A 27,379-nucleotide genomic window follows, 5' to 3' on the forward strand; every position below is an offset into this window, starting at 1 on the left:
TTAATTTTATGTTAGGTGAATTTCACCTCAAAAAAAGGAGAAAAAAAAGTTTCTTCATGGAAAGAGTTTACTAAGGCTTTTTGTTGTGGGAAGGTTATTCCCACGGAGGAAGGCTGAGGAGTAGGGACATCTGGGAGGTGAATTTGGCAGCGGCTTTTGGCAGAAGAGTCAATGGTTGGCTCAGACAGTGTCGTAAGAACCCGTACCCTGAGCAGCATGAACCACAAAGCAGGGCTGGTTCGCCTCCCATTTACCTGCCAGGTGTGACACAGAGGGTTTTGTACTCCTTGCCTGAGCTGAAAGACAGGGACTCTTACTTCTATCACACAAATAAGCATAGTCAACTAAGGACAAACAGAGTCACACACTGCCTAGTGATCAGTAAGTAAAAACCCTGGATGCTCAAAACTGTTCTTGAAAGTCGACTAAAATCTTCCTGAAGAATGTATGGTCTATATGGTTCTGTGTATACAATCTTGCATAGAATAATCTTTGGCACACCTGCTTTTGAGAACCATTGACTAAACTAAGAGAACAAAAGGAGAAGTCTGCAATTAGATACTGGGGCATTCTGACCATTGTATCTTGAAGAGAACTCCTAAGTCCCTGGAGGTAAAGGGGTTGGGTGGAGAATTCTAATGTGCTTTGACCTGCTTACAGACTTTACTCCTTTCCAGTTTTCACATTAAGACCATATAACAGGGGTCCCCAACCCCCAGTCCACAGACCGGTACCGGTACAGGTCCATGGCCTGTTAGGAAGTGGGCCACACAGCAGGAGGTGAGCAGCGGGTGAGTGAGCGAAGCTTCATCTGTATTTACAGCCACTCCTCATTGCTTGCATTACCGCCTGAGCTCCACCTCCTGCCAGATCAGTGGTGGCATTAGATTCTCATAGGAGTGCAAACCCTATCGTGACCTGTGCATACGAGGGATCTAGGTTGCACGCTCCTTATGAGAATCTGATGCCTGATGATCTGAGGTGGAGCTGAGGTGGTGATGCTAGTGCTGGGGAGCGGCTGCAAATACAGATGATCATTAGCAGAGAGGTTTGACTGCACAGAGACCACAACAAATCAATTGCTTGCAGACTAATATCAAAACCCTACCAGTGAGTGGCAAGTGACAAGTAAGCTGCATCTTATGGAGTAGACTGGACATAAGCAGAACGCTTTGGGTGTCACTGTCTCCCATCACCCCCAGATGGGACCATCTAGTTGCAGGAAAACAAGCTCAGGGCTGCCACTGATTCTGCATTATGGTGAGTTTTATAATTATTTCATTATGTATCACAATGTAATAATAATAGAAATAAAGTACACAATAAATGTAATGTGGTTGAATCATCCTGAAACCATTCCCTCCCCCGCCCCCCAGTCCGTGGAAAAATTGTCTTCCACGAAACCGGTCCCTGCTGCCAAAAAGTTGGGGATCACTGCTCTATAACATTAATTCAGTTAGTGAATTGGTCTGTGGCTGTGAGGGCTAAATGAGATAATAAAGGCACTAGGTTTGCTGCTGGATTTAAATCTAAATTGTGCTTGGTCAGAGCCACATGTGTACTATTTCATAGGTTTTGTATTCTGCTCATTTCTTTAAAAAATATTTTATTATATAAATGCTCATAAAGAATGACTATAGAAAGAAATTACTCGAGTCCCCAAATTCCATATATTCATTGTTAGCCTTGTCTCCTTTGTTGGGTTTTGTGAGCTTACTATGTACTCAGTTTTCTATTTCTTTTAACATCAAAACAGATTCTGAATCTCTGCAAACATTAGAATGACTTCAGTATCTCATTAAGTGGACAAACCACTATTTACTTAGCCAGTTCTCTGCAGTTGGACATTAAGATTAGTTTTCTCATTAACAAATAATGTGATGACCATATTTTTGCATAAGGATTATTCTATATTTAGATAATTAAAAAAGGAATCGCTGAGTCAAAGGATGTCAGTGTTTTGATTAACACTTGAGTCGATTTACCCTGTTATAAAACAGACACAACTACACTTTTCACAACATGCTCTTTAGAACTGACAATTATCATTCAGAAGAAACACACTTTTCTAGTTTGACAGCTGAAAAATTATATATCATTGTTTGTAAAATTTTAAAGTAGGGATGTATTTTTAAGTTATTTCCTCTTTTGTATATTGTCTTAAAAATAAACGTCTGTGATAGACATTTTTCCATGTTATTACATAAATCTTCATAATGATGACCGAATGTACATTTAGTGAGTGTAACATAACTTGGTCATTCTTCCTATTTGGGGAATTCATAGTATCTCTGATATTCTATGACTTCAAATCAGGCAGTAATGAATATTTTATGTAGACATATTTTTTCTTTGGATTTTCTAAGTTTTTAGGAGCAATATTCATGATTCAAAGGCCGGCAATAGAAAGAAAGAAACTCTCACCAAATGAATCCAGGTGTATGCATAAAAGATCTCTGGAAAGCTATGTATGAGGAATTAGCCAGTTCAGTTGCCTGTGGGGAAAGGACCCTAGTTCAAGGGGAAAAGGAATGGATGGGAGAGTTTCCACGCTATTCCATTTAGAACTTTAAAAATATTGAACCGTGTGAGTGCACTACCTAGTTAAAAAAATTAAGTACATTTAAAAAATTAAAAATGGTAAAATAATGAATGTACTTAAGAAATAAATCCACCAGGAGGCAGCATTGCTCTGTCAGGAGGAAGGAAACGCAGCAAATGTGTGGGCTCAGTCTTATTTATGGATGCTCGGATTGTGGGTTGGATTTTTTCTTCCTAACCTTCTGTATTTTCAATTTTCTACAACACCTATACAGAAATAAAATACACTTTAAGGAAAGAAGGAGGTGTCAAGCCCTGCCCCTCTTTAGCTGTAGGGCCATACCTTTGTCCATGTTTATAAATTCCTAAAAGTAAGGTTACTGAGGGAGGGGTGGCTACATTTAAAATGTTGATAGATCTACCAGGTAGCCTTCCAGTGGTACCACCCTACACCACTCATAATGGTGTATGCAGGTGCCAACACAGTGTATTGTTACAGTGTTAGAGCTTGTTCGATTTAATTTTAATTTAAGTTAAAAATATCTCCTTGTTTTAATTAGTATATATTTAGCTATAAGGGACATTAGTTATGTTTTCATATATTTAAAAGCAATTTACATTTATTTCCCTGTGAACTACTTCCTTCACCCTACCGAGGGCTGGGAATTTGTCCATGTTTTTTTCCCACTGCTCTGTGCCCTGAACACATGTTGTTGAATAAATGAATGATGAGTAACTTTTCTGAGCTCACATTCCTCATCTATAAAATGGGGATGTGTCTTCTTGTTGCTTCATGGGGGGCAGGACTGAGCCTTCCCCTAAATTCAGTTTGGATATCTGAGACTGATGACCCTATACATGCACCACAAGTGTTTGAAAGGATTTATTATAGCCATAATGAGGTTTTCTGGGGAGAGCAGGGCAGGGCCCCAAGCAGGTCCGAAAATGGCTTGAGAGAGTCAGGTGGGGCGACTGACTGTCCCATTTCGCTGTGCTTGCTGGGGTGGGGGGCTGTGGTAAGGTCCTACAGAAGGGCCAAGGCATGTATGGCTTGGACATCCCACAGGTGCTAATTGAGAGTGCCCACAGCTTTCTTAAGAGCTTGAAAGCTGTCAGCAGTCAAACAGCAAAAAAAAGTGGGCTCTGGTATTACAGGATGAAGAACCTCATCTCACTGAAGATTAAATGAGGTAGTATACACAACAAGGTTGCTGCAGAGGAAGTGGTTAATGAATGTTTGCCATTTTTATTGTTATTCTTGAGTCTTTCAATTCTAGTTTTGTAAGGAGTTTTTTTCTTTTGAGTATAACCTTAGAATTTTTTTTTTTTTCTGGAGTGAGATCTATAGTTACAGAGTTTGTTCACTTTTACGTATCACATGGCTTACTTGTCTTTGTTTCATCCCACTGAACCAGGTACAGGGCTTTGCATGAAATCAAAGAAGGGGCATGCCCATTTCCAGAATCCTCATATTGACGGCCACGCACAGTGCTGGGTGCTTCATATATGTCATGTCAGGGAATGCTAGTTGACACGAATGAAAGAGAATATCCCTGGGGTATGGGCTGGGGAGGCTGATTGGTAAAGCTGAATATGTGCATATCCACTCTTAGATATATACCCAACAGAAATGCTGACATATGCTCACAAGAAGACACGTACAGGAAAAGCATATAGTGATTCTCTTCATAATAGCCCAAACTGTACAAATATCCATCAACAGTACAACAAATAAATTGTAGTATATCCACACATTGGAATATTGCACATCAAGGTGTATGAAAGATACACACAGTAACACAAATATGGATGAATCTTCTATAAAAATGTCAAGTGACAGAAGCCAAGACCAATCACAAAATACATACTGTGTTATTCCACTCATATGAAAGGCAAAAACTAATCTCTGCTTCCACAATCTAGGATAATGGTTACCTTTAGAGGGGGCACAAAGGGAGATTCTAGGTTGCTTGGTAATGTTCTATTTTTTGATTTGGGTGCTGGGTGGGTTTAGTTTGTGAAAATTCAGCAAGCTGCACATATGAATGCATTTTTGTGTGTATGTTAAGATCCTACAAAAAATTTAAAAAAAATCCTTATTGGAGAAAATCTGAAAGGAAACTTGCCATGTTAACTGTGGTAGTGTCTCAGTGATGAGATTCTGGCAGGTATTTTCCCCTTCTTTTCCTGTATGTTCCTAATTTACAACAATTTATTCAAAAATTTTAATTGAATGCCTACTATGTACTAGGCACTGTTCAATTCAACTCTGCTGGATATACAAAAGTGAACAAAATAGAATTCTCTGTACTTGATGAGCTAACATCCTAACTAAAAGGGGAAGATGGACAATAAATAATAAACATGCAAATAAATAACTGCTTTGGAGAAAAGGAAATCAGGACGAGGGAGATGGTAAGTGCTACGAGTATGAAGCTATTTAATTAGGTTGGTCAGAAAAGGCCTGCTGATAAAGAGCAATTTGAGCAGAAACCTGTTGGATGTAAGGGAGCAAGTCATGCAGAAAATGTTGGGGATTGAGAAGGATTCTAGGTGGAGGGCACAGCAACTGCAAAGGCACTGAGGTGGGAATGTATTTTCCAGAGACTATCAAGAAAGTCACAGGCCACTTATCAACTGACTGCATCTCAAGTCCTTTTTGACAGCTGGCACGATTTTAAGGTTTGTCAATGGAGGGTGCTGGAGAGACATTGCAGGAGAAGAGGGCTTTCTGTTCTGGTTCTGCTGTGCTCTCAGCCCACTTCTGCAGGGACGATGGCTTCTTTAGCACTGCCTCCTGCAGTGCACATTGGCCATCAGCACCCAGCGACCAGCAGCTTCCCCTGGCACCTGTCTTGGGTGATTCTGTACAGAATGCTTCTGGGGAGATACCTCACCATGAATGGCTTTCTCTGGCCATTGCTAGAGGGCAGATTCCCAGCAGCTTCCACTAGTGAGGACCACGGTAACTCCTCTGCCATCTGTAGAGCCACAGCATGCCCTCTCCAGCTAAGCCTGATCTCAACCTCGTTTGGGGCTGGGGAGTGGGCTCTTTTTGGGCTCTCAGGCCTAGGGTTAGAAGCTGCTCCTTAAATATGAAACCCCTGTATTTTTTGGTGTTCTCCAACCCCTGATTACTCCAACCCCCTGTTATGGTCAATAACTCTTTGTATTAAACTTTCCCCATGCACATTACTGATGGTTTCTGTCTCATGAATAGACCCTGACTGACACAGTCAGCCTGGCTCTAAAGGAGTGGGCAAGTAAGAGGATGGAGGAGATGAAGTTAGAGAGCAGCTAGGGGCCCTGAAGGACACTTGTTTTCACTCTGAGTGGGAGGGGATCGGAGCAAAGGAATGACATGACATGACAGATTTTGGAAGGTTCCATCTGGCTGCTTAGAGGGGAAGGAACAACTCATTGATTTGACTTGCATTTCTCTAATAATTAGTGATGTTGAACATCTTTTCATTTATCTGTTAGCCATCTATATGTCTTTTATTCAGGTATTCTGCCCATTAAAAAATTTTTTTTAGTATTGAGTTGTATGAACTGTTCACATATCTTGGATATTAACTCCATGTCAGTCATATCATTTGAAAATATTTTCTCTCATTCCATTGGTTGTCTTTTTGTTTTGTTGATGGTTTTGTTGAAACCATCAACAAAACAAAAATCAAAAAGCTTTTAAAAGCAAAGGCTTTTAAGTGTAATAATGTCCCATTAGTTTATTTTTGTTTTTATTACTTTTGCCTTAGGAGACAGTTCCAAAAAATGTTGCTATGGAAAAAACCACAGTTACAGAAAGACAGAGAAGATGAAAAGGCAGAGGGCTATGTACCAGATGAAGGAACAAGAAAAAACCCCAGAAAAACAACTAAATGAAGTGGAGATAGGCAACCTTCCAGAAAAAGAATTCAGAATAATGATAGTGAAGATGATCCAGGACCTCGGAATAAGAATGGAGGCAAAGATTGAGAAGATGCAAGAAATGATTAACAAAGACCTAGAAGAATTAAAGAACAAACAAACAGAGATGACCAATACAATAACTGAAATGAAAACTACACTAGAAGGAATCAATAGCAGAATAACTGAGTCAGAAGAACGGATAAGTGACCTGGAAGACAGAATGGTGGAATTCACTGCTGTGGAACAGACTAAAGAAAAAAGAATAAAAAGAAATGAAGACAGCCTAAGAGACCTCTGGGACAACATTAAACGCAACAACATTCGCATTATAGGGGTCCCAGAAGGAGAAGAGAGAGAGAAAGGACCAGAGAAAATATTTGAAGAGATTATAGTCGAAAACTTCCCTAACATGGGAAAGGAAATAGCCACCCAAGTCCAGGAAGCGCAGAGAGTCCCATACAGAATAAACCCAAGGAGAAACACGCCGAGACACATAGTAATCAAAGTGGCAAAAATTAAAGACAAAGAAAAATTATTGAAAGCAGCAAGGGAAAAACAACAAATAACATACAAGGGAACTCCCATAAGGTTAACAGCTGATTTCTCAGCAGAAACTCTGCAAGCCAGAAGGGAGTGGCATGATATACTTAAAGTGATGAAAGGGAAGAACCTACAACCAAGATTACTCTACCCAGCAAGGATCTCATTTAGATTTGATGGAGAAATCAAAAGCTTTACAGACAAGCAAAAGCTAAGAGAATTCAGCACCACCAAACCAGCTCTACAACAAATGCTAAAGGAACTTCTCTAAGTGGGAAACACAAGAGAAGAAAAAGACCTACAAAAACAAACCCAAAACAATTAAGAAAATGGTCATAGGAACATACATATCGATAATTACCTTAAACGTGAATGGATTAAATGCTCCAACCAAAAGACACAGGCTTGCTGAATGGATACAAAGACAAGACCCATCTATATGCTGTCTACAAGAGACCCACTTCAGACCTAGGGACACATACAGACTGAAAGTGAGGGGATGGAAAAAGATATTCCATGCAAATGGAAATCAAAAGAAAGCTGGAGTAGCTATACTCATATCAGATAAAATAGACTTTAAAATAAAGAATGTTACAAGAGACAAGGAAGGACACTACATAATGATCCAGGGATCAATCCAAGAAGAAGATATAACAATTATAAATATATATGCACCCAACATAGGAGCACCTCAATACATAAGGCAACTGCTAACAGCTATAAAAGAGGAAATCGACAGTAACACAATAATAGTGGGGGACTTTAGCACCTCACTTACACCAATGGACAGATCATCCAAAATGAAAATAAATAAGGAAACAGAAGCTTTAAATGACACAATAGACCAGATAGATTTAATTGATATATATAGGACATTCCATCCAAAAACGGCAGATTACACGTTCTTCTCAAGTGCACACGGAACATTCTCCAGGATAGATCACATCTTGGGTCACAAATCAAGCCTCAGTAAATTTAAGAAAATTGAAATCATATCAAGCATCTTTTCTGACCACAACGCTATGAGATTAGAAATGAATTACAGGGAAAAAAACGTAAAAAAGACAAACACATGGAGGCTAAACAATACGTTACTAAATAACCAAGAGATCACTGAAGAAATCAAACAGGAAATAAAAAAATACCTAGAGACAAATGACAATGAAAACACGACGACCCAAAACCTATGGGATGCAGCAAAAGCGGTTCTAAGAGGGAAGTTTATAGCTATACAAGCCTACCTAAAGAAACAAGAAAAATCTCAAGTAAACAATCTAACCTTACACCTAAAGAAACTAGAGAAAGAAGAACAAACAAAACCCAAAGTTAGCAGAAGGAAAGAAATCATAAAGATCAGAGCAGAAATAAATGAAATAGAAACAAAGAAAACAATAGCAAAGATCAATAAAACTAAAAGTTGGTTCTTTGAGAAGATAAACAAAATTGATAAGCCATTAGCCAGACTCATCAAGAAAAAGAGGGAGAGGACTCAAATCAATAAAATCAGAAATGAAAAAGGAGAAGTTACAACAGACATCGCAGAAATACAAAACATCCTAAGAGACTACTACAAGCAACTTTATGCCAATAAAATGGACAACCTGGAAGAAATGGACAAATTCTTAGAAAGGTATAACTTTCCAAGACTGAATCAGGAAGAAACAGAAAATATGAACAGACCAATCACAAGTAATGAAATTGAAACTGTGATTAAAAATCTTCCAACAAACAAAAGTCCAGGACCAGATGGCTTCACAGGTGAATTCTATCAAACATTTAGAGAAGAGCTAACACCCATCCTTCTCAAACTCTTCCAAAAAATTGCAGAGGAAGGAACTCTCCCAAACTCATTCTATGAGGCCACCATCACCCTGATACCAAAACCAGACAAAGACACTACAAAAAAAGAAAATTACAGACCAATATCACTGATGAATATAGATGCAAAAATCCTCAACAAAATACTAGCAAACAGAATCCAACAACACATTAAAAGGATCATACACCACGATCAAGTGGGATTATATCCCAGGGATGCAAGGATTCTTCAATATACGCAAATCAATCAATGTGATACACCATATTAACAAATTGAAGAATAAAAACCATATGATCATCTCAATAGATGCAGAAAAAGCTTTTGACAAAATTCAACACCCATTTATGATAAAAACTCTCCAGAAAGTGGGCATAGAGGGAACCTACCTAAACATAATAAAGGCCATATATGACAAACCCACAGCAAACATCATTCTCAATGGTGAAAAACTGAAAGCATTTCCTCTAAGATCAGGAACGAGACAAGGATGTCCACTCTCACCACTATTATTCAACATAGTTCTGGAAGTCCTAGCCACGGCAATCAGAGAAGAAAAAGAAATAAAAGGAATACAAATTGGAAAAGAAGAAGTAAAACTGTCACTGTTTGCGGATGACATGATACTATACATAGAGAATCCTAAAACTGCCACCAGAAAACTGCTAGAGCTAATTAATGAATATGGTAAAGTTGCAGGTTACAAAATTAATGCACAGAAATCTCTTGCATTCCTATACACTAATGATGAAAAATCTGAAAGAGAAATTATGGAAACACTCCCATTTACCATTGCAACAAAAAGAATAAAATACCTAGGAATAAACCTACCTAGGGAGACAAAAGACCTGTATGCAGAAAACTATAAGACACTGATGAAAGAAATTAAAGATGATACCAACAGATGGAGAGATATACCATGTTCTTGGATTGGAAGAATCAACATTGTGAAAATGAGTATACTACCCAAAGCAATCTACAGATTCAATGCAATCCCTATCAAATTACCAATGGCATTTTTTATGGAGCTAGAACAAATCATCTTAAAATTTGTATGGAGACACAAAAGACCCCGAATAGCCAAAGCAGTCTTGAGGCAAAAAAATGGATCTGGAGGAATCAGACTCCCTGACTTCAGACTATACTACAAAGCTACAGTAATCAAGACAATATGGTACTGGCACAAAAACAGAAACATAGATCAATGGAACAAGATAGAAAGCCCAGAGATTAACCCACGCACCTATGGTCAACTAATCTATGACAAAGGAGGCAAAGATATACAATGGAGAAAAGACAGTCTCTTCAATAAGTGGTGCTGGGAAAACTGGACAGCCACATGTAAAAGAATGAAATTAGAATACTCCCTAACACCATACACAAAAATAAACTCAAAATGGATTAGAGACCTAAATATAAGACTGGACACTATAAAACTCTTAGAGGAAAACATAGGAAGAACACTCTTTGACATAAATCACAGCAAGATCTTTTTCGATCCACCTCCTAGAGTAATGGAAATAAAAACAAAAATAAACAAGTGGGACCTAATGAAACTTCAAAGCTTTTGCACAGCAAAGGAAACCATAAACAAGACGAAAAGACAACCCTCAGAATGGGAGAAAATATTTGCAAATGAATCAACAGACAAAGGATTAATCTCCAAAATATATAAACAGCTCATTCAGCTCAATATCAAAGAAACAAACACCCCAATCCAAAAATGGGCAGAAGACCTAAACAGACATTTCTCCAAAGAAGACATACAGACGGCCACGAAGCACATGAAAAGATGCTCAACATCACTAATTATTAGAGAAATGCAAATCAAAACTACAATGAGGTATCACCTCACTCCTGTTAGAATGGGCATCATCAGAAAATCTACAAACAACAAATGCTGGAGAGGGTGTGGAGAAAAGGGAACCCTCTTGCACTGTTGGTGGGAATGTAAATTGATACAGCCACTATGGAGAACAATATGGAGGTTCCTTAAAAAACTAAAAATAGAATTACCATATGACCCAGCAATCCCACTACTGGGCATATACCCAGAGAAAACCGTAATTCAAAAAGACACGTGCACCCGAATGTTCATTGCAGCACTATTTACAATAGCCAGGTCATGGAAGCAACCTAAATGCCCATCAACAGACGAATGGATAAAGAAGTTGTGGTACATATATACAATGGAATATTACTCAGCCATAAAAAGGAACGAAATTGAGTCATTTGTTGAGAAGTGGATGGATCTAGAGACTGTCATACAGAGTGAAGTAAGTCAGAAAGAGAAAAACAAATATCGTATATTAATGCATGTATGTGGAACCTAGAAAAATGGTACAGATGAGCCAGTTTGCAGGGCAGAAGTTGAGACACAGATGTAGAGAATGGACATATGGACACCAAGGGGGGAAAACTGCGATGAGGTGGGGATGGTGGTGTGCTGAATTGGGCGATTGGGATTGACATGTATACACTGATGTGTATAAAACTGATGCCTAATAAGAACCTGCAGTATAAAAAAACAAACAAAACAACTAATACTAAACTTTCATTGGGTTATTTGTATGGAAATATATTAATATAAATGTTTCAGACATTACATGAAATTTCTAAAAATCTTATATTTGTATTTGTATGGAAATATGTATGGAAATATGTTAATATAAATGTTTCAGACATTACATGAAATTTCTAAAAATCTTATATTTGTATTTGTATGGAAATATGTATGGAAATATGTTAATATAAATGTTTCAGACATTACATGAAATTTCTAAAAATCTTATATTTGTATTTGTATGGAAATATGTATGGAAATATGTTAATATAAATGTTTCAGACATTACATGAAATTTCTAAAAATCTTATATTTGTATTTGTATGGAAATATGTATGGAAATATGTTAATATAAATGTTTCAGACATTACATGAAATTTCTAAAAATCTTATATTTGTATTTGTATGGAAATATGTATGGAAATATGTTAATATAAATGTTTCAGACATTACATGAAATTTCTAAAAATCTTATATTTGTATTTGTATGGAAATATGTATGGAAATATGTTAATATAAATGTTTCAGACATTACATGAAATTTCTAAAAATCTTATATTTGTATTTGTATGGAAATATGTATGGAAATATGTTAATATAAATGTTTCAGACATTACAGGAAACGTCTAAAAATCTTATATGTTCTGGTATAATGTTATAAGTAATAATCCTAGTTATTACTTTAAAATGTATATCTCAGAAATAACTAATTTTCTTGTCAACTGCATTATTATGAACTTTCATCAAATCTTTAACCATGGTCATTTTTAAGTCTTTTGTCATTTACAGACAGTTCTGGGTGTACTCTGATGATTTTGCAAATATGTTCCTATAAAAGGGTTTCATCTTCAAGAAATTCATGGAAAAGACTCTGACAAGTACAGGTTTCTGGTAACTGACTGTACTGCTGAACTGAATGAATAAGCATTTTCAGAACTCTAATGAAAAACTGATGAACTCATAAAAGTGCTAACAAAAGATCAAGATAAAAAAAAGAAATTAATTACATGGGACTGAGTGAACTGATGAGGATGAGTATAATTTTTGTGACTTTCTGTCTGAATTTAAAAAAAAAATCCCACAAGGACTCAGAGGCAAAGAATATACAAATCAATTTTCACTGCAAAGTAAAGGAGCTGTTACAGTGGAGGATTACTGGACTGAATGTCAATATTATGACATAGTATAAGTGTGTTTCATGTTTGGTAATTGCAATCATTGTTGCTTTTGTTGTGGTCATCCATGTACAATGCTTGGTGTCAGTCTATTTATCTCTTGTAAAAATAAAATACAGTGTGTGTGTGTGGAAAAAAAAATGTTGCTATGATTTTGTGTCAAAGGGTGTCCTGCCTATGTTCTCTTCTAGGAGTTTTACGGTTTCAAGTCTTACATTTACTCTTTAAACCACTTTGAATTTATTTTTGTATATGATGTGAGGAAATGTTGTAATCACATTGTTTTACATGTAGCTGTCCAATTTTCCCAGAACCACTTATTGAGGAGACAGTCTTTTCTCCATTATATATTATTGCCTCCTTTGTTGTAGATTAATTGACCATAGGTACATGGGTTTACTTCTGGGCCTCTATTTTGTTCCACTGATCTATGTGTCTGGTTTAGTGCCAGTACTATGCTGTTTTGATTACGGTAGCTTTGTAGTATAGTATGAACTCTGGGAAAGTGATACTTCCAGCTTTGTTCTTTTTCTCAAGATTGCTTTGGCAATTCGGGTTTTTTTGTGGTTCCATATGAATTTTAGGATTATTTGTTCTAGATCTATGAAAAATTTCATGGTATTTTGATAAGGATTGCATTAAATCTGTAGATTGCTTTGTGTAGTATGGCCATTTTAACAATATTAATTCTTTGAAACTAAGGGCATGGGATATCCTTCCATTTCTTTGTATCATCTTCAGTGTCTTTCATTAGTGTTTTATAGTTTTCAGAGTATAGGTCTTTCACCTCCTTGGCCAAATTTATTGCTAGGTATTTTATTCTTTTTGATGCAATTTTAAATGAAAATTTATAAAACTTTCTCTTTCTGATAGTTCATTATTAGTATATAGAAACAACAGATTTCTGTATATTAATCTTGTATCCTGCTACTTTGCTGAATTAATGTAGTAGTTCTAATAGTTTTTGAGTGGAGACTTTAGGGCTTTCTATATATAGTATCGTGTAATCTGCAAATAGTGACAGTTTTACTTCCTCCATTCCAATTTGGATGCCTTTTATTTCTTCTTCTTGTCTGATTTCTGTGGCTAGGACTTCCAATATTATGTTAAACAGAAGTGGTGAGAGTGGGCATCCTTGTCTTTTCCTAAATTTATAGGAAAGGCTTTCAGCTTTTACCATTGAGTATGAAACTGGTTGTGGGCTTGTCATAATTGGCCTTTATTATGTTGAGATATGTTCCCTCTATGCCCACTTTGATGAGAGTTTTTATCAGGAATGAGTGTTGAATTTTGTCAAATGCTTTTTCTGCATCTATTGAGATGATCATGTGATTTTTATCCTTCCTTTTGTTAATGTAGTGTATCACATTGATTGACTTGTGAATTTTTAAAAATAAATTTATTTATTTATTTATTTATTTATGGCTGTGTTGGGTCTTCATTGCTGTGTGTGGGCTTTCTCTAGTGGGTGGCGAGTGGGGGCTACTCTTTGTTGTGGTGGCTGGGCTTCTCATTGCAGTGGCTTCTCTTGTTGCGGAGCATGGGCTCCAGGCACACGGGCTTCAATAGTTGTGGCATGCAGGCTCTAGAGCACAGGCTTGGTAGTTGTGGCGCCTGGGCTTAATTGCTCCGCAACATGTGGGATCCTCCCTGACCAGGGCTCAAACCTGTGTTCCCTGCATTGGCAGGTGGACACCAGGGAAGCCCAATTTGTGAATGTTGAACCATCCTTGTGTTCCTGGAATAAATCCAACTTGATCATTATGTATCATCCTTTTTATATTTTGTTGGATTTCATTTGCTAATATTTTGTTGAGGATTTATGCATCAATATTCATCCAAGATGTTGGCCTGTAATTTTTTTTTTTTAATAGTGTCTTTGGCTTTGGTATCAGGGTAATGGTGGTGTTGTAGAATGAGTTTGGGATTGTTCTGTCCTCTTCAATTTTTTGGAATAGCTTGAGAAGGATAGGTATTAGTTCTTCTTTATATGTTTGGTAAAATTTCCCTGTGAGGGGTTTCCCTGATGGCGCAGTGGTTAAGAATCCACCTGCCAATGCAGGGGACATGGGTTCAAGCCCTGGTCTGGGAAGATCCCACATGCCACAGAGCAACTAGGCCTGTGTGCCACAACTGCTGAGCCTGTGCTCTAGAGCCCGCGAGCTACAACTACTGAAGCCTGCGTGCCTAGAGCCCATGCTCCACAACAGGAGAAGCCACCACAATGAGAAGCCCATGAACCAAAATGAAGAGTGGCCCCTGCTCGCCACAACTAGAGAAAGCCCACGCACAGCAACGATGACCCAATGCCGCCAAAAAAAAAAAAAAAATTTCCCCATGAAGCCTTAAGTCCTGGACTTTTGTTTGCTGGGAGTTTTAAAATTTTTTATTTATTTTTATTTTTTTATTACAAATTCAATTTTACTACTAGTGAGTGGTTTGTTCAAATTGTTTGTTTATTCTTGATTCAGTCTTGTCAGGTTGTATGTTTCTAGAAATTTGTCCATTTCTTCTAGGTTGTCCAATTTGTTGGCATATAACTGTTTGTAGTATATTCTCTTATGATTTTTTGTATCTCTGTGATATTGGTTGTTATTTCTCCTCTTTCATTCTTATTTTATTTACTTGAGTCCTCTCTCTTTTCTTCTTGGTGAACCTGGCTAAAGGTTTATCAATTTTATCTTTAAAAAAGAACATATCTTGGTTTCACTGATCTTTTCTATTTTTTTGGTCTCGATTTTATTGATTTCCTCTCTGATCTTTATATTTCCTTCCTTCTGCTGATGTTGGGCTTTGTTCTTTTTCTAATTCTTTTAGGTGGTAGGTTATGTTGTTTGAGATTTTTCTTGTTTCGTGAGGAAGGCTTGTATCACTGTGAACTCCCCTCTTAGAACTGATTTTGCTGCATCCCATAGATTTTGGAGTGTTGTGTTTCCATTTTCATTTGTCTTGAGGTATTTTTCTGATTTCCGCTTTGATCTCTTCATTGACCTATTGGGTTTTTTTTTGTATAGTAATCTTTTATTTATTTATTTATTTTTATATTTATTTTTGGCTGTGTTGGGTCTTCATTTCTGTGCGAGGGCTTTCTCCAGTTGTGGTAAGCGGGGGCCACTCTTCATTGTGGTGCGTGGGCCTCTTCACTATCGCGGCCTCTCTTGTTGTGGAGCACAGGCTCCAGATGCGCAGGCTCAGTAGTTCTGGCTCACGGTCCTAGTTGCTCCGTGGCATGTGGGGTCTTCCCAGACCAGGGCTCGAACCCGTGTCCCCTGCATTAGCAGGCAGATTCTCAACCACTGCGCCACCAGGGAAGCCTGACCTATTGGTTTTTTAGTAGCATGTTGTTTAGTCTTCATGTGTTTGTTCTTTTCCCATTTTTCTTTCTGTAGTTGATTTATAGTTTCATACCATTGTGACTGGAAAAAAAATGCTTGATATAATTTCTATCCTCTTAAATTTGTTGAGACTTGTTTTGTGGCCCAGCATGTGATCTATCCAGGAGAATGTTCCATGTGCACTTGAAAAGAATACATATTCTGCTGCTTTGGGATGTAATGTCCTGTAGTTATCTGTTAAATCCAGCTGGTCTATTGTATCATTTAAGACCACTGTTGCCTTATTGATTTTCTGTCTGGATGATCTGTCCATTGATGTAAGTGGGATATTAAAGTCCCCTACTATTATTGTATTATTGTCAGTTTCTTCCTTAATGTCTGTTTGTATTTGCTTTACATATTTAGGTGCTCCTGTATTGGATGCATATATGTTAAGGAGTGTAATATCCTTTTCTTGTATTGATTCCTTTATTATTACCTAATGATTTTCTTGGTCTTTTGTTATAGCCTTTGTTTTAAAGTCTGTTTTGTCTGATATGAGTATTGCCACCCTTCTTGTCATTTCCATTTGCATGAAATATTTTTTTTCATCCCCTTACTTTCAGTCGTGTGTGTGTGTCTTTGGCCCTGAAGTGAGTCTCTTGTAGGCATGACATTGAAGGGCCTTGTCTTTTTTTTTTTTTTAAATCCAATCAGCAACCTTATGTCTTTTGAGTGCAGCATTTAGTCCACTAACATTTAAAACAATTATTGATGGGTCTGTACTTTTTGCCATTTTATTACTTGTTTTCCAGTTGTTTTTGTAGTTCTTCTTTGTTCTTTTCTTCTTCTTTTTGTTCTTCCAAACAAAGACGATTTTCTTTGGTAGTATGCTTGTGTTCCTTTGTTTTCAGTTTTTGTGTATCCATCGTAGGTATTTTTTTTCTTTTGTATTTTTGAATTTTATTTTATTTTTTTATACAACATGTTCTTATTAGTCATCAATTTTATACACATCACTGTATACATGTCAATGCCAATCGCCCAATTCATCACACCACCACCCCCACCCACCCGCCGCTTTCCCCCCTTGGTGTCCATATGTTTGTTCTGTACATCTGTGTCTCAATTTCTGCCCTGCAAACCAGTTCATCTGTACCATTTTTCTAGGTTCCACATATATGTGTTAATATACGATATTTGTTTTTCTCTTTCTGACTTACTTCACTCTGTATGACAGTCTCAAGATCCATCCATGTCTCAACAATTGACCCAATTTCATTCCTTTTTATGGCTGAGAAATATTCCATTGTATATATGTACCACATGTTCTTTATACATTCATCTGTTGATGGGCATTTAGGTTGATTCCATGACCTGGCTATTGTAAATAGTGCTGCAATGAACATTGGGGTGCATGTGCCTTTTTGAATTATGGTTTTCTCTGGGTATATGCCCAGTAGTGGGATTGCTGGATCACATGGTAATTCTATTTTTAGTTTTTTAAGGAACCTCCATACTGTTCCCCATAGTGGCTGTATCAATTTACATTCCCACCAACAGTGCAAGAGGGTTCCCTTTCCTCCACACCCTTTCCAGCATTTGTTGTTTGTAGATTTTCTGATGATGCCCATTCTAACTGGTGTGAGGTGATACCTCATTGTAGTTTTGATTTGCATTTCTCTAATAATTAGTGATGTTGAGCAGCTTGTCATTTGCTTCTTGGCCATCTGTATGTCTTCTTTGGAGAAACATCTATTTAGGTCTTCACCCATTTTTTGATTGGGTTGTTTGTTTTTTTAATATTCAGCTGCATGAGCTGTTTATATATTTTGGAGATTAATCCTTTGTCTGTTGACTCGTTTGCAAATATTTTCTCCCATTCTGAGAGTTGTCTTTTTGTCTTGTTTGTAGTTTCCGTTGCTTTGCAAAAGCTTTGAAGTTTCATTAGGTCCCATTTGTTTATTTTTGTTTTATTTCCATTACCCTAGGAGGTGGATCAAAAAAGATCTTGCTGTGATTTATGTCAAAGAGTGTTCTTCCTATGTTTTCCTCTAAGAGTTTTATAGTGTCCAGTCTTATATTTAGGTCTCTGATCAATTTTGAGTTTATTTTTGTGTATGGTGTTAGGGAGTGTTCTAATTTCATTCTTTTACATGTAGCTGTCCAGTTTTCCCAGCACCACTATTGAAGAGACTGTCTTTTCTCCATTGTACTTTCTTGCTTCCTTTGTCATAGATTAGTTGACCATAGGTGTGTGGGTTTATCTCTGGGGTTTCTATTCTGTTCCATTGATCTATATTTCTGTTTTTGTGCCAGTACAATATCATCTTGATTACTGTAGATTTGTAGTATAGTCTGAAGTCAGGGAGTCTGATTCCTCCAGCTCCATTTTTTTCCCTCAAGACTGCTTTGGCTATTCGGGGTCTTTTGTGTCTCCATACAAATTTTAAGATCTTTTGTTTTAGTTCTGTAAAAAATGCCATTGGTAATTTGATAGGGATTGCATTGAATCTGTAGATTGCTTTGGGTAGTACAGTCCTTTCCACAATATTGATTCTTCCAATCCAAGAACATGGTATATCTCTCCATCTGTTTGTTTCATCTTTAATTTCTTTCATCAGTGTCTTATAGTTTTCTGCATACAGGTCTTTTGTCTCCCTAGGCAGGTTTATGCCTAGGTATTTTATTCTTTTTGTTGCAATGGTAAATGGGAGTGTTTCCTTAATTTCTCTTTCAGATTTTTCATCATTAGTGTACAGGAATGCAAGAGATTTCTGTGCATTAATTTTGTATCCTGCAACTTTACCAAATTCATTGATTAGCTCTAGTAGTTTTCTGGTGGCATCTTTAGGATTCTCTATGTATAGTATCATGTCATCTGCAAACAGTGACAGTTTTACTTCCTCTTTTCCAATTTGTATTCCTTTTATTTCTTTTTCTTCTCTGATTGCCATGGCTAAGACTTCCAAAACTATGTTGAAAGATAGTGGTGAGAGTGGACATCCTTGTCTTGTTCCTGATCTTAGTGGAAATGCTTTCAGTTTTTCACCATTCAGAATGATGTTTGCTGTGGGTTTGTCATATATGGGCTTTATTATGTTGAGGTAGGTTCCCTCTATGCCCACTTTCTGGAGAGTTTTTATCATAAATGGGTGTTGAATTTTGTCAAAAGCTTTTTCTGCATCTGTTGAGATGACCATATGGTTTTTATTCTTCAATTTGTTAATATGGTGTATCACATTGATTTGTGTATATTGAAGAATCCTTGCATTCCTGGGATAAACCCCACTTGATCATGGTGTATGATCCTTTCAGTGTACTGTTGGATTCTGTTTTCTAGAATTTGGTTGAGGATTTTTGCATCTATGTTCATCAGTGATATTGGCCTGTAGTTTTCTTTCTTTGTGACATCTTTGTCTGGTTTTGGTATCAGGGTGATGGTGGCCTCATAGAATGAGTTTGGGAGTGTTCCTTCCTCTGCAATTTTTTGGAAGAGTTTGAGAAGGATGGGTGTTAGCTCTTCTCTAAATATTTGATAGAAATCACCTGTGAAGCCATCTGGTCCTGGATTTGCTTGTTGGAAGATTTTAAATCACAGTTTCAATTTCATTACTTGTGATTGGTCTGTTCATATTTTCTATTTCTTCCCGGTTCAGTCTTGGATAGTTACACCTTTCTAAGAATTTGTTCATTTCTTCCAGGTTGTCCATTTTATTGGCATACAGTTGCTTGTAGTAGTCTCTTAAGATGCTTTGTATTTCTGCAGTGTCTGTTGTAACTTCTCCTTTTTCATTTCTAATTTTATTGATTTGAGTCCTTTCCCTCTTTTTCTTGATGAGTCTGGCTAATGGTTGATCAATTTTGTTTATCTTCTCAAAGAACCAGCTTTTAGTTTTATTGATCTTTGCTATTGTTTTCTTTGTTTCTATTTCATTTTTTCTGCTTTGATCTTTATGATTTCTTTCCTTCTACTAATTTTGGGTTTTGTTTGTTCTTCTTTCTCTAGTTCCTTTAGGTGTAAAGTTAGATTGTTTATTTGAGATTTTTCTTGTTTCTTGAGGTAGGCTTGTATAGCTATAAACTTCCCTCTTAGAACTGCTTTTGCTGCATCCCATAGGTTTTGGATCATCGTGTTTTCTTTGTCATTTGTCTCTAGGTATTTTTTGATTTCCTCTTTGATTTCTTCAGTGATTTCTTGGTTCTTTAGTAACGTAGTGTTTAGCCTCCATGTGTTTGTGTTTTTTACTTTTTTCCCCTGTAATTGATTTCTAATCTCATAGCGTTGTGGTCAGAAAAGATGCTTGATATGATTTCAATCTTGTTAAGTTTACTGAGGCTTGATTTGTGACCCAAGATGTGATCTATCCTGGAGAATGTTCTGTGCGCACTTGAGAAGTAAGTGTAATCTGCTGTTTTTGGATGGAAGGTCTTTTAAATATCAATTAAATCTATCTGATCTATCATATCATTTAAAGCTTGTGTTTCCTTATTTTCATTCTGGATGATCTGTCCATTGGTGTAAGTGAGGTGTTAAAAGTCCTCGACTATTATTGTATAGCTGTCAATTTCCTCTTTTATAGCTGTTAGCAGTTGCCTTATGTATTGAGGTGCTCCTATGTTGGGTGCATATATATTTATAATTGTTATATCTTCTTCTTGGATTGATCCCTTGATCATTATGTAATGGCCTTCCTTGCCTCTTGTTACATTCTTTATTTTAAAGTCTATTTTATCTGATATGAGTATTGCTACTCCAGCTTTCTTTTGATTTCATTTGCATGGAATATCTTTTTCCATCCCCTCACTTTCAGTCTGTATATGTCCCTAGGTCTGAAGTGCGTCTCTTGTAGACAGCATATATAAGGGTCTTGTTTTTGTAACCATTCAGCGGCCTGTGTCTTTTGGTTGGAGTATTTAATCTATTCACATTTAAGGTAATTATTGATATGTCTGTTCCTATGACCATTTTCTTAATTGTTATGGGTTTGGTTTTGTAGGTCCTTTTCTTCTCTTGTATTTTTCACTTAGAGAGGTTCCTTTAGCGTTTGTTGTAGAGCTGGTTTGGTGGTGCTGAATTCTCTTAGCTTTTGCTTGTCTGTAAAGCTTTTGATTTCTCTGTCGAATCTGAATGAGATCCTTGCTGGGTAGAGTAATCTTGGTTGTAGGTTCTTCCCTTTCATCACTTTAAATATATCATGCCACTCCCTTCTGGCTTGTAGAGTTTCTGCTGAGGAATCAGCTGTTCATCTCATGGGAATTCCCTTGTATGTTACTTGTCATTTTTCCCTTGTTGTTTTGAATAATTTTTCTTTGTCTTTAATTTTTGCGAATTTGCTTACTATGTGTCTTGGTGTGTTTCTCCTGGGTTTTTCCTGCCTGGGACTCTCTGTGCTTCCTGGACTTGGGTGGCTCTTTCCTTTCCCATGTTAGGGAAGTGTTTGACTATAATCTCTTCAAATATTTTCTTGGGTCCTTTCTCTCTCTCTTCTCCTTCTGGGACCCCTATAATGCAAATGTTGGTGCATTTAATGTTGTCCCAGAGGTGTCTTAGGCTGTCTTCATTTCTTTTCATTCTTTTTTCTTTATTCTGTTCTGCGGCAGTGAATTCCACCATTCTGTCTTCCAGACATTCTGTCTTCACTTATCCGTTCTTCTGCCTCAGTTATCCTGTATTGTTTCCTTCTATTTTTTTTTTATTTCATTTATTGTATTGTTCATCTCTGTTTGTTTGTTCTTTAATTCTTCTAGGTATTTGTTCTCTAATTCTTCTAGGTCTTTGTTAAACATTTCTTGCATCTTCTCCATCTTTGCCTCCATTTTATTTCCGAGGTCCTGGATCATCTTCACTACCATTATTCTGAATTCTTTTTCTGGAAGGTTGGCTATCTCCACTTCATTTAGTTGTTTTTCTGGGGTTTTATCTTGTTCCTTCATCTGGTACATAGCCCTCTGTCTTTTCATCTTGTCTATCTTTCTGTGAATGTGGTTTTTATTCCACAGGCTGCAGGATTGTAGATCTTCTTGCTTCTGCTGTCTTCCCTCTGGTGGATGAAGCTATCTAAGGGGCTTGTGCAAGTTTCCTGATGGGAGGGACTGGTGGTGGGTAGAGCTGGGTGTTGCTCTGGTGGGCAGAGCTCAGTAAAACTTTAATCTGCTTGTCTGCTGATGGGTGGGTCTGGGTTCCCTCCCTGTTGGTTGTTTGGCCTGAGGCAACCCAACACTGGAGCCTACCTGGGCTCTTTGGTGGGGCTAATGGTGGACTCTGGGAGGGCTCACACCAAGGAGTACTTCCCAGATGTTCTTCTGCCAGTGTCCTTGTCCTCATGGTGAGCCACAGCCATCCCCCGCCTCTGCAGGAGACCCTCCAACACTAGCAGGTAGGTCTGGTTCAGTCTCCTATGGGGTCACTGCTTCTTCCCCTGCGTCCCAATGCAACCACTACTTTGTGTGTGCCAAGAGTGGAGTCTCTGTTTCCCCTAGTCTTGTCAAAGTCCTGCAATCAAATCTCGGTAGCCTTCAAAGTCTGATTCTCTAGGATTTCCTCCTCCCGTTGCCGGACCCCCAGGTTGGGAAGCCTGACGCGGGGCTCAGAACCTTCACTTCAGTGGGTGGACTTCTGTGGTATAAGTGTTCTCCAGTTTGTGAGTCACCCACCCAGCAGTTACAGGATTTGATTTTATTGTGATTGTTCCCCTCCTACTGTCTCACTTTGGCTTCTCCTTTGTCTTTGGATGTGTGGTATCTTTTTTGGTGAATTTCAGTGACTTCCTGTCGATGATTGTTCAGCAGTTAGTTGTGATTTCGGTGCTCTCACAAGAAGGAGTGAGCGCACGTCCATCTACTCTGCCACCTTGCTCCTGCTTTCCCCTATGTAGCTGTATTACTTTTAATATGAAAAAAGCCAGGAGAAAGTGTATGTTAATTAACATTTCCTTGTGAAGTGTTATTTTGTGATTCAGATTTTGTGAAAAATAAGTGACAGAAAAGCAAAAAAATGTGTGACACCTCCTTCACATATTTTCACATCCTGTCAAAACACACAAGGTTTCACTTAGCTGAAACTGGTTCAGAGGAACAATGTCTTTGTTTAATCGAATCCTTCAGAATGTATGTGGTGGTGGGGCAGGGGAGAGAGAGAGAGAGGGACAGAGGAAGAATATGGGAGGAAAGGGGAGGGGAGATGATTGAGGGTGGTTGTGGGTTGTAGCTGATGCCTGCAGAATTCTTGGGACAGGGCCTGGCACATGTAGGCACTTAATAAACACCTCTTACTGGTCCATTCCTCTCACACCAAACACCTGGAGCCAGATGAGCTCTGAAATTTGTTGGATTTTAGAAAGGTAACACAGGACATATTCCACATACTATGACATGCTCCCAGCAGGTATTTATTCAGTGTGTAAATATTCATACTAAGTGGGATCACCTGACCATTATATGTTTGCCACTAGATGATTGTGTACTTTTATTACTATCTTCATTATTCAGCCCCTCTGAACCTCAGTTTTCTCATCTGCAAATGCACAGAAATATCCCTTTTTTTCCTGGGAATGAATGTAGGATGCTGGGAAGTCTACCCCCAACCCCAACCCTCCTGGAAAAGGAGCTGGGCCAACCAGGTCCCACCCAGCTGTGGCATTCTTATCTTCTTCTGGCCCCAGCTTCACTGCATGGGATTCGTGCAGGATCTCTGCCACCGGCCTGCGGGTGTAAAGGATGGTGGCACTGCTCATGTTGACTTGGACCCGCTGGACCCGGGAGGTGAGGTTAGCCAAGCAAAGGAGCAGCCTCAGGTCATGGCCCAGCATGGGTGGCTCCAGCACCTTGGACTTTCCAGTGATGCTGGGCTTAGGGGCAGGCTCCAGGAGGTCATCACGCCAGAGATCATGGCTGCCCACACTGTGGACCTGGGCCCTCCTTCCAGAGGTTTCCACTCTTAACTGCTTCTTCATGGTCTTGCTGTACACCTGTCTCTCCTTCTGGGATCCTGCAGGGCATCGGACATCATGAGGCAGGCATTCTCTCCTCTGCCACCTGTCCCAGGGCCAGCTCTTCTCATTTTCCCTTTTCTCTAGGCAAAACCACCACTCCATCCCCACTTTAATTTACCATGGCTGTCGGAGGTCTCAAATTGGAAGCTCAAGAGCCATATGCAGACCTCATCCATATGCATTGTGTTTGATTCTGGACTATTTAAATAAAATTTTAATCAGTTGCCAACAACTTCAGGTTAGTAAATTTCACATAACATTATAGATTTGTAGCCCCTCTGACAGCTGGATCTGAAGTCTCATATGATAATGATAGCTGACACTTTTGTAGACTTGTTATATGCCAGGCACTGTAGTTCTAGGTGATACACACATATGTATACACACACACACACACACACACATATATATATATATTTTTTTTTGCCTAGGAGGAAGGTACTATATTATCATCCCCATTTTACAGATAAGGAACCCAAGGCATTGAGAAGTAAAGCAACTTGTAAGGGAGCTGGAATTTGAACCCAGGTAGTCTGGCTCCAACTTCCATGTTCTTAATCATGCTCCCTTCCCACTCTCTACATGGCAGTCATGGTGTAGAGCTGAGTAAGGGGTACTTTTTCTGGAAGGGAGTGTACTTGCTGGTTCTCCATGGTCTCCACCTGTAATTCTCCCATTGGCCTGCTGCACTCACGGCATGCCATCTACAAGCTCCTGAAGACATGTGAGTTTAGGAACCCTGATCACCCACTTACCCTGTTGCTAGCACAGACCTCTCTCTCTCTTTTTTGATCTCCAGATCAACACACAACCTGCCAGCCCCCACCTCACCCCCAGGATGTTCCACAGGTGCCTCCAACCCAAACAAGCATGCCATCTTCTGCCTGGCAGCATTCCCCATTTCAGCAAACAGCTCCACCATTCACCCACCGTTCACCCAATGTACAAACTGGAAACTGGATGTGTCCTTGACTCTTCTCTTACCTTTACCACTCACAGCTGATCAGACAGCAAGTTCTGCCAAGCATCCTCATTGATCTCTGGAATCTGCCCTCTTCTCCCATCATTCTTTTCCTCTCAGACCACTGTACAAAACGTCTCACCATCAGATCAGTTTGCCACCAGGTGACTGTGGACTTTTTTTACTATTATCATTACCCAGTCCCTCTAAGTCTCAGTTTCCCATCTATGAAGTGAGGACGAAAGATGCAAAGGCTAGGCCCCAAGCACAGTGCTCAAGAATGCCCCTCCATTCCTGAGGATGTGGGCTGCATGCCCACTCTAGTCCTTTTTCCACCCTGATCCTTCCAAGATCCAACTCCGATAGTTCTGATTCCCTCCTTGAACCCTGTGCTGTGCTCCTTCTCAAACGTTCTCCCAAGTACCTCTCTACTGTGTGACCTGGGCTTGAAGGGACACATGTGGACCTAAAGGTTCTTTAACATGTCATATTTTATTATTAAAATGTATGTGAATTGTTCATTCTATTCCATAATGTACTCATAATATATTTTTCCTAAGAAAATGTTTCATTTCCCTGCCAAAAATTCTAAAGTCAGTTTCTCAGGGAGGGCTTCTCTGGCCACCTGATTTTTTAAAACAGCTTTATTCAGATATACGTTAATTCCATAACAAGCAATCCACTGGTTTAAAGGTTACAAGCCAATGTTTTTTAGTACATTCACAGAGTCGTGTACCCATCACCACAATCTAATTTCAGAACAATTTCTGTCACCCCAAAGAAACTCTGTAACCATTAGCAGTCACTTCCCGTTCCTCCCTGCCCCACCCCTAGCCCTAGGAAACTGTTAATTTAATTTCTAATTTGCCTATTCTGGGCATTTCATATAAAGAGAATCATACAATGTGTGGTCCCTTGCGACTGGCTGTTTTTCACTTAACATAATATTCTTAGGGTTCATCCATGTTGTAGCATACATTGGTACTTGATTTCTTTTTATTGCTGAATAATACTCCATTGTATGGACAGACCACATTTTATTTATCCACTGATGGATGTTAGGGTTGCTTCCACTCTAGCTATTTTGAATAATGTTGCTATGAATGTTCATGTACAAGTTTTTGGGTGGATGTTTGTTTTCATTTCTTTTGGGTGTATACCTAGAAGTGCATCTGCTAGGTTGTTATGTTAACTCTGTGTTTAACATTGTGAGGAAGTGTCAAACTGTTTTCCAAAGTGCTTGCACCATTTTACATTCCCACCAGCAATGTACGAGTGTTCCAATTGCTCCACAATCTCACCAACTCTTATTGTTTGTCTTTTTGATTATAGCAGTTCTAGTGGATATGAAGTGGTTATGTTGTTGTGGTTTTGATTTGCATTTCCCTGATGATTAATGATGCTAAGCACCTTTTCATGTTTATTGGTCATTTGTATATTGTCCTTGGAGAAAGGTCTTTCAAATCCTTTGCCCATTTAAAAATTGGGTTATTTATCTATTTATTATTGAGCTATAAGAATTATTTATATATTATGGATACAAGTCCCTTATTAGATACATGATTTGCAAATATTTTCTATTCTGTGGGCTTTTCTGATGGTATATTTGTAGTACAAGTTTTTAATTTTGATGAAGTCCGATTTATCAATTTTTTCTTCTGTCATTTATGCTCTTGATGTCATATCCAAAAATGTTCTGTTTAACTCAAGCTCATGAAGATTAACTCCTGTTTTCTTCTAAAAGCTTGTAATTTTAGCTCTTTGATATAGGTCAATGATCCATTTAATTTTTGTGTACTGTGTGATGTAGGAGGCCCATTTTATTCTGTGCATGTGGATAATTAGTGGTCCCAGCACCATCTGTTGAAAAGACTATTCTCATTCTTTCCCCACTGAATTGTCTTGGCAGCCTTGTCAAAATCAATTAAACATAATTTTAAGAGTTTATTTCTGGACTCCTGATTCTATTTCATTGATCTATATGTCCATTCTTATGCCAGTATCACACTATCTGGGTTATTGTATATTTATAGTAAGTTTTGAATTTGGGAAGTTTGAGCCCTCCAACTTTGTTCTTCTTTTCCAAGATTGTTTTGGCTATTCTGGGTCCCTTGAATTTCCACGTGAATTTTAGGAACAGCTTGTCAATTTTGGAAAAAACTTAGCTGGAACTTTGATAGGGGTTTCATGGATTCTGTAGGTCAATTTTGGGGCATTGCCACCTTAAAAAAATAAAGTCTTTCAATCCATGAAAATGGGATGTCTTTCCATTTATTGAAGTCTTTAATTTCTTTCAACAATGTTTTGTAGTTTTCAGTGTACTAGTCTTGCTCTTCTTTTGTTAAATTTATTAAGTATTTTATTATTTTTGATGCTATTGTAAATGGATTTGTTTTCTTAATTTCATTTTCAGATTATACATTGCTAGTGTCCTGAAATACAATTAATTTTTAAAAATTGATCTTGTGTTCTACAATTTTTCTGAACTCATTTATTGGCTCTAATAACTTTTAGTGGATTCCTTAGGATTTTATATATACAAGATCATATCATGTGCAAATAG

General features: G+C 38.1%; 1 protein-coding gene across 1 annotated transcript in view; it reads right to left on the bottom strand.

The window, feature by feature from the left end:
• Positions 1-22,884: 22,884 nt before the first annotated feature.
• Positions 22,885-27,379, bottom strand: part of TGM6 (transglutaminase 6) — a 43,887-nt gene continuing 39,392 nt past the window's right edge. The window contains 2 exon segments of the mRNA XM_057529707.1: positions 22,885-22,891; positions 23,491-23,851. Of these exon segments, the coding sequence (XP_057385690.1) occupies positions 22,885-22,891; positions 23,491-23,851 (368 nt within the window).

The sequence above is a fragment of the Balaenoptera acutorostrata genome, chromosome 15 (genome assembly GCF_949987535.1).
Source record: "Balaenoptera acutorostrata chromosome 15, mBalAcu1.1, whole genome shotgun sequence".
Classification (NCBI taxonomy): domain Eukaryota; kingdom Metazoa; phylum Chordata; class Mammalia; order Artiodactyla; family Balaenopteridae; genus Balaenoptera; species Balaenoptera acutorostrata.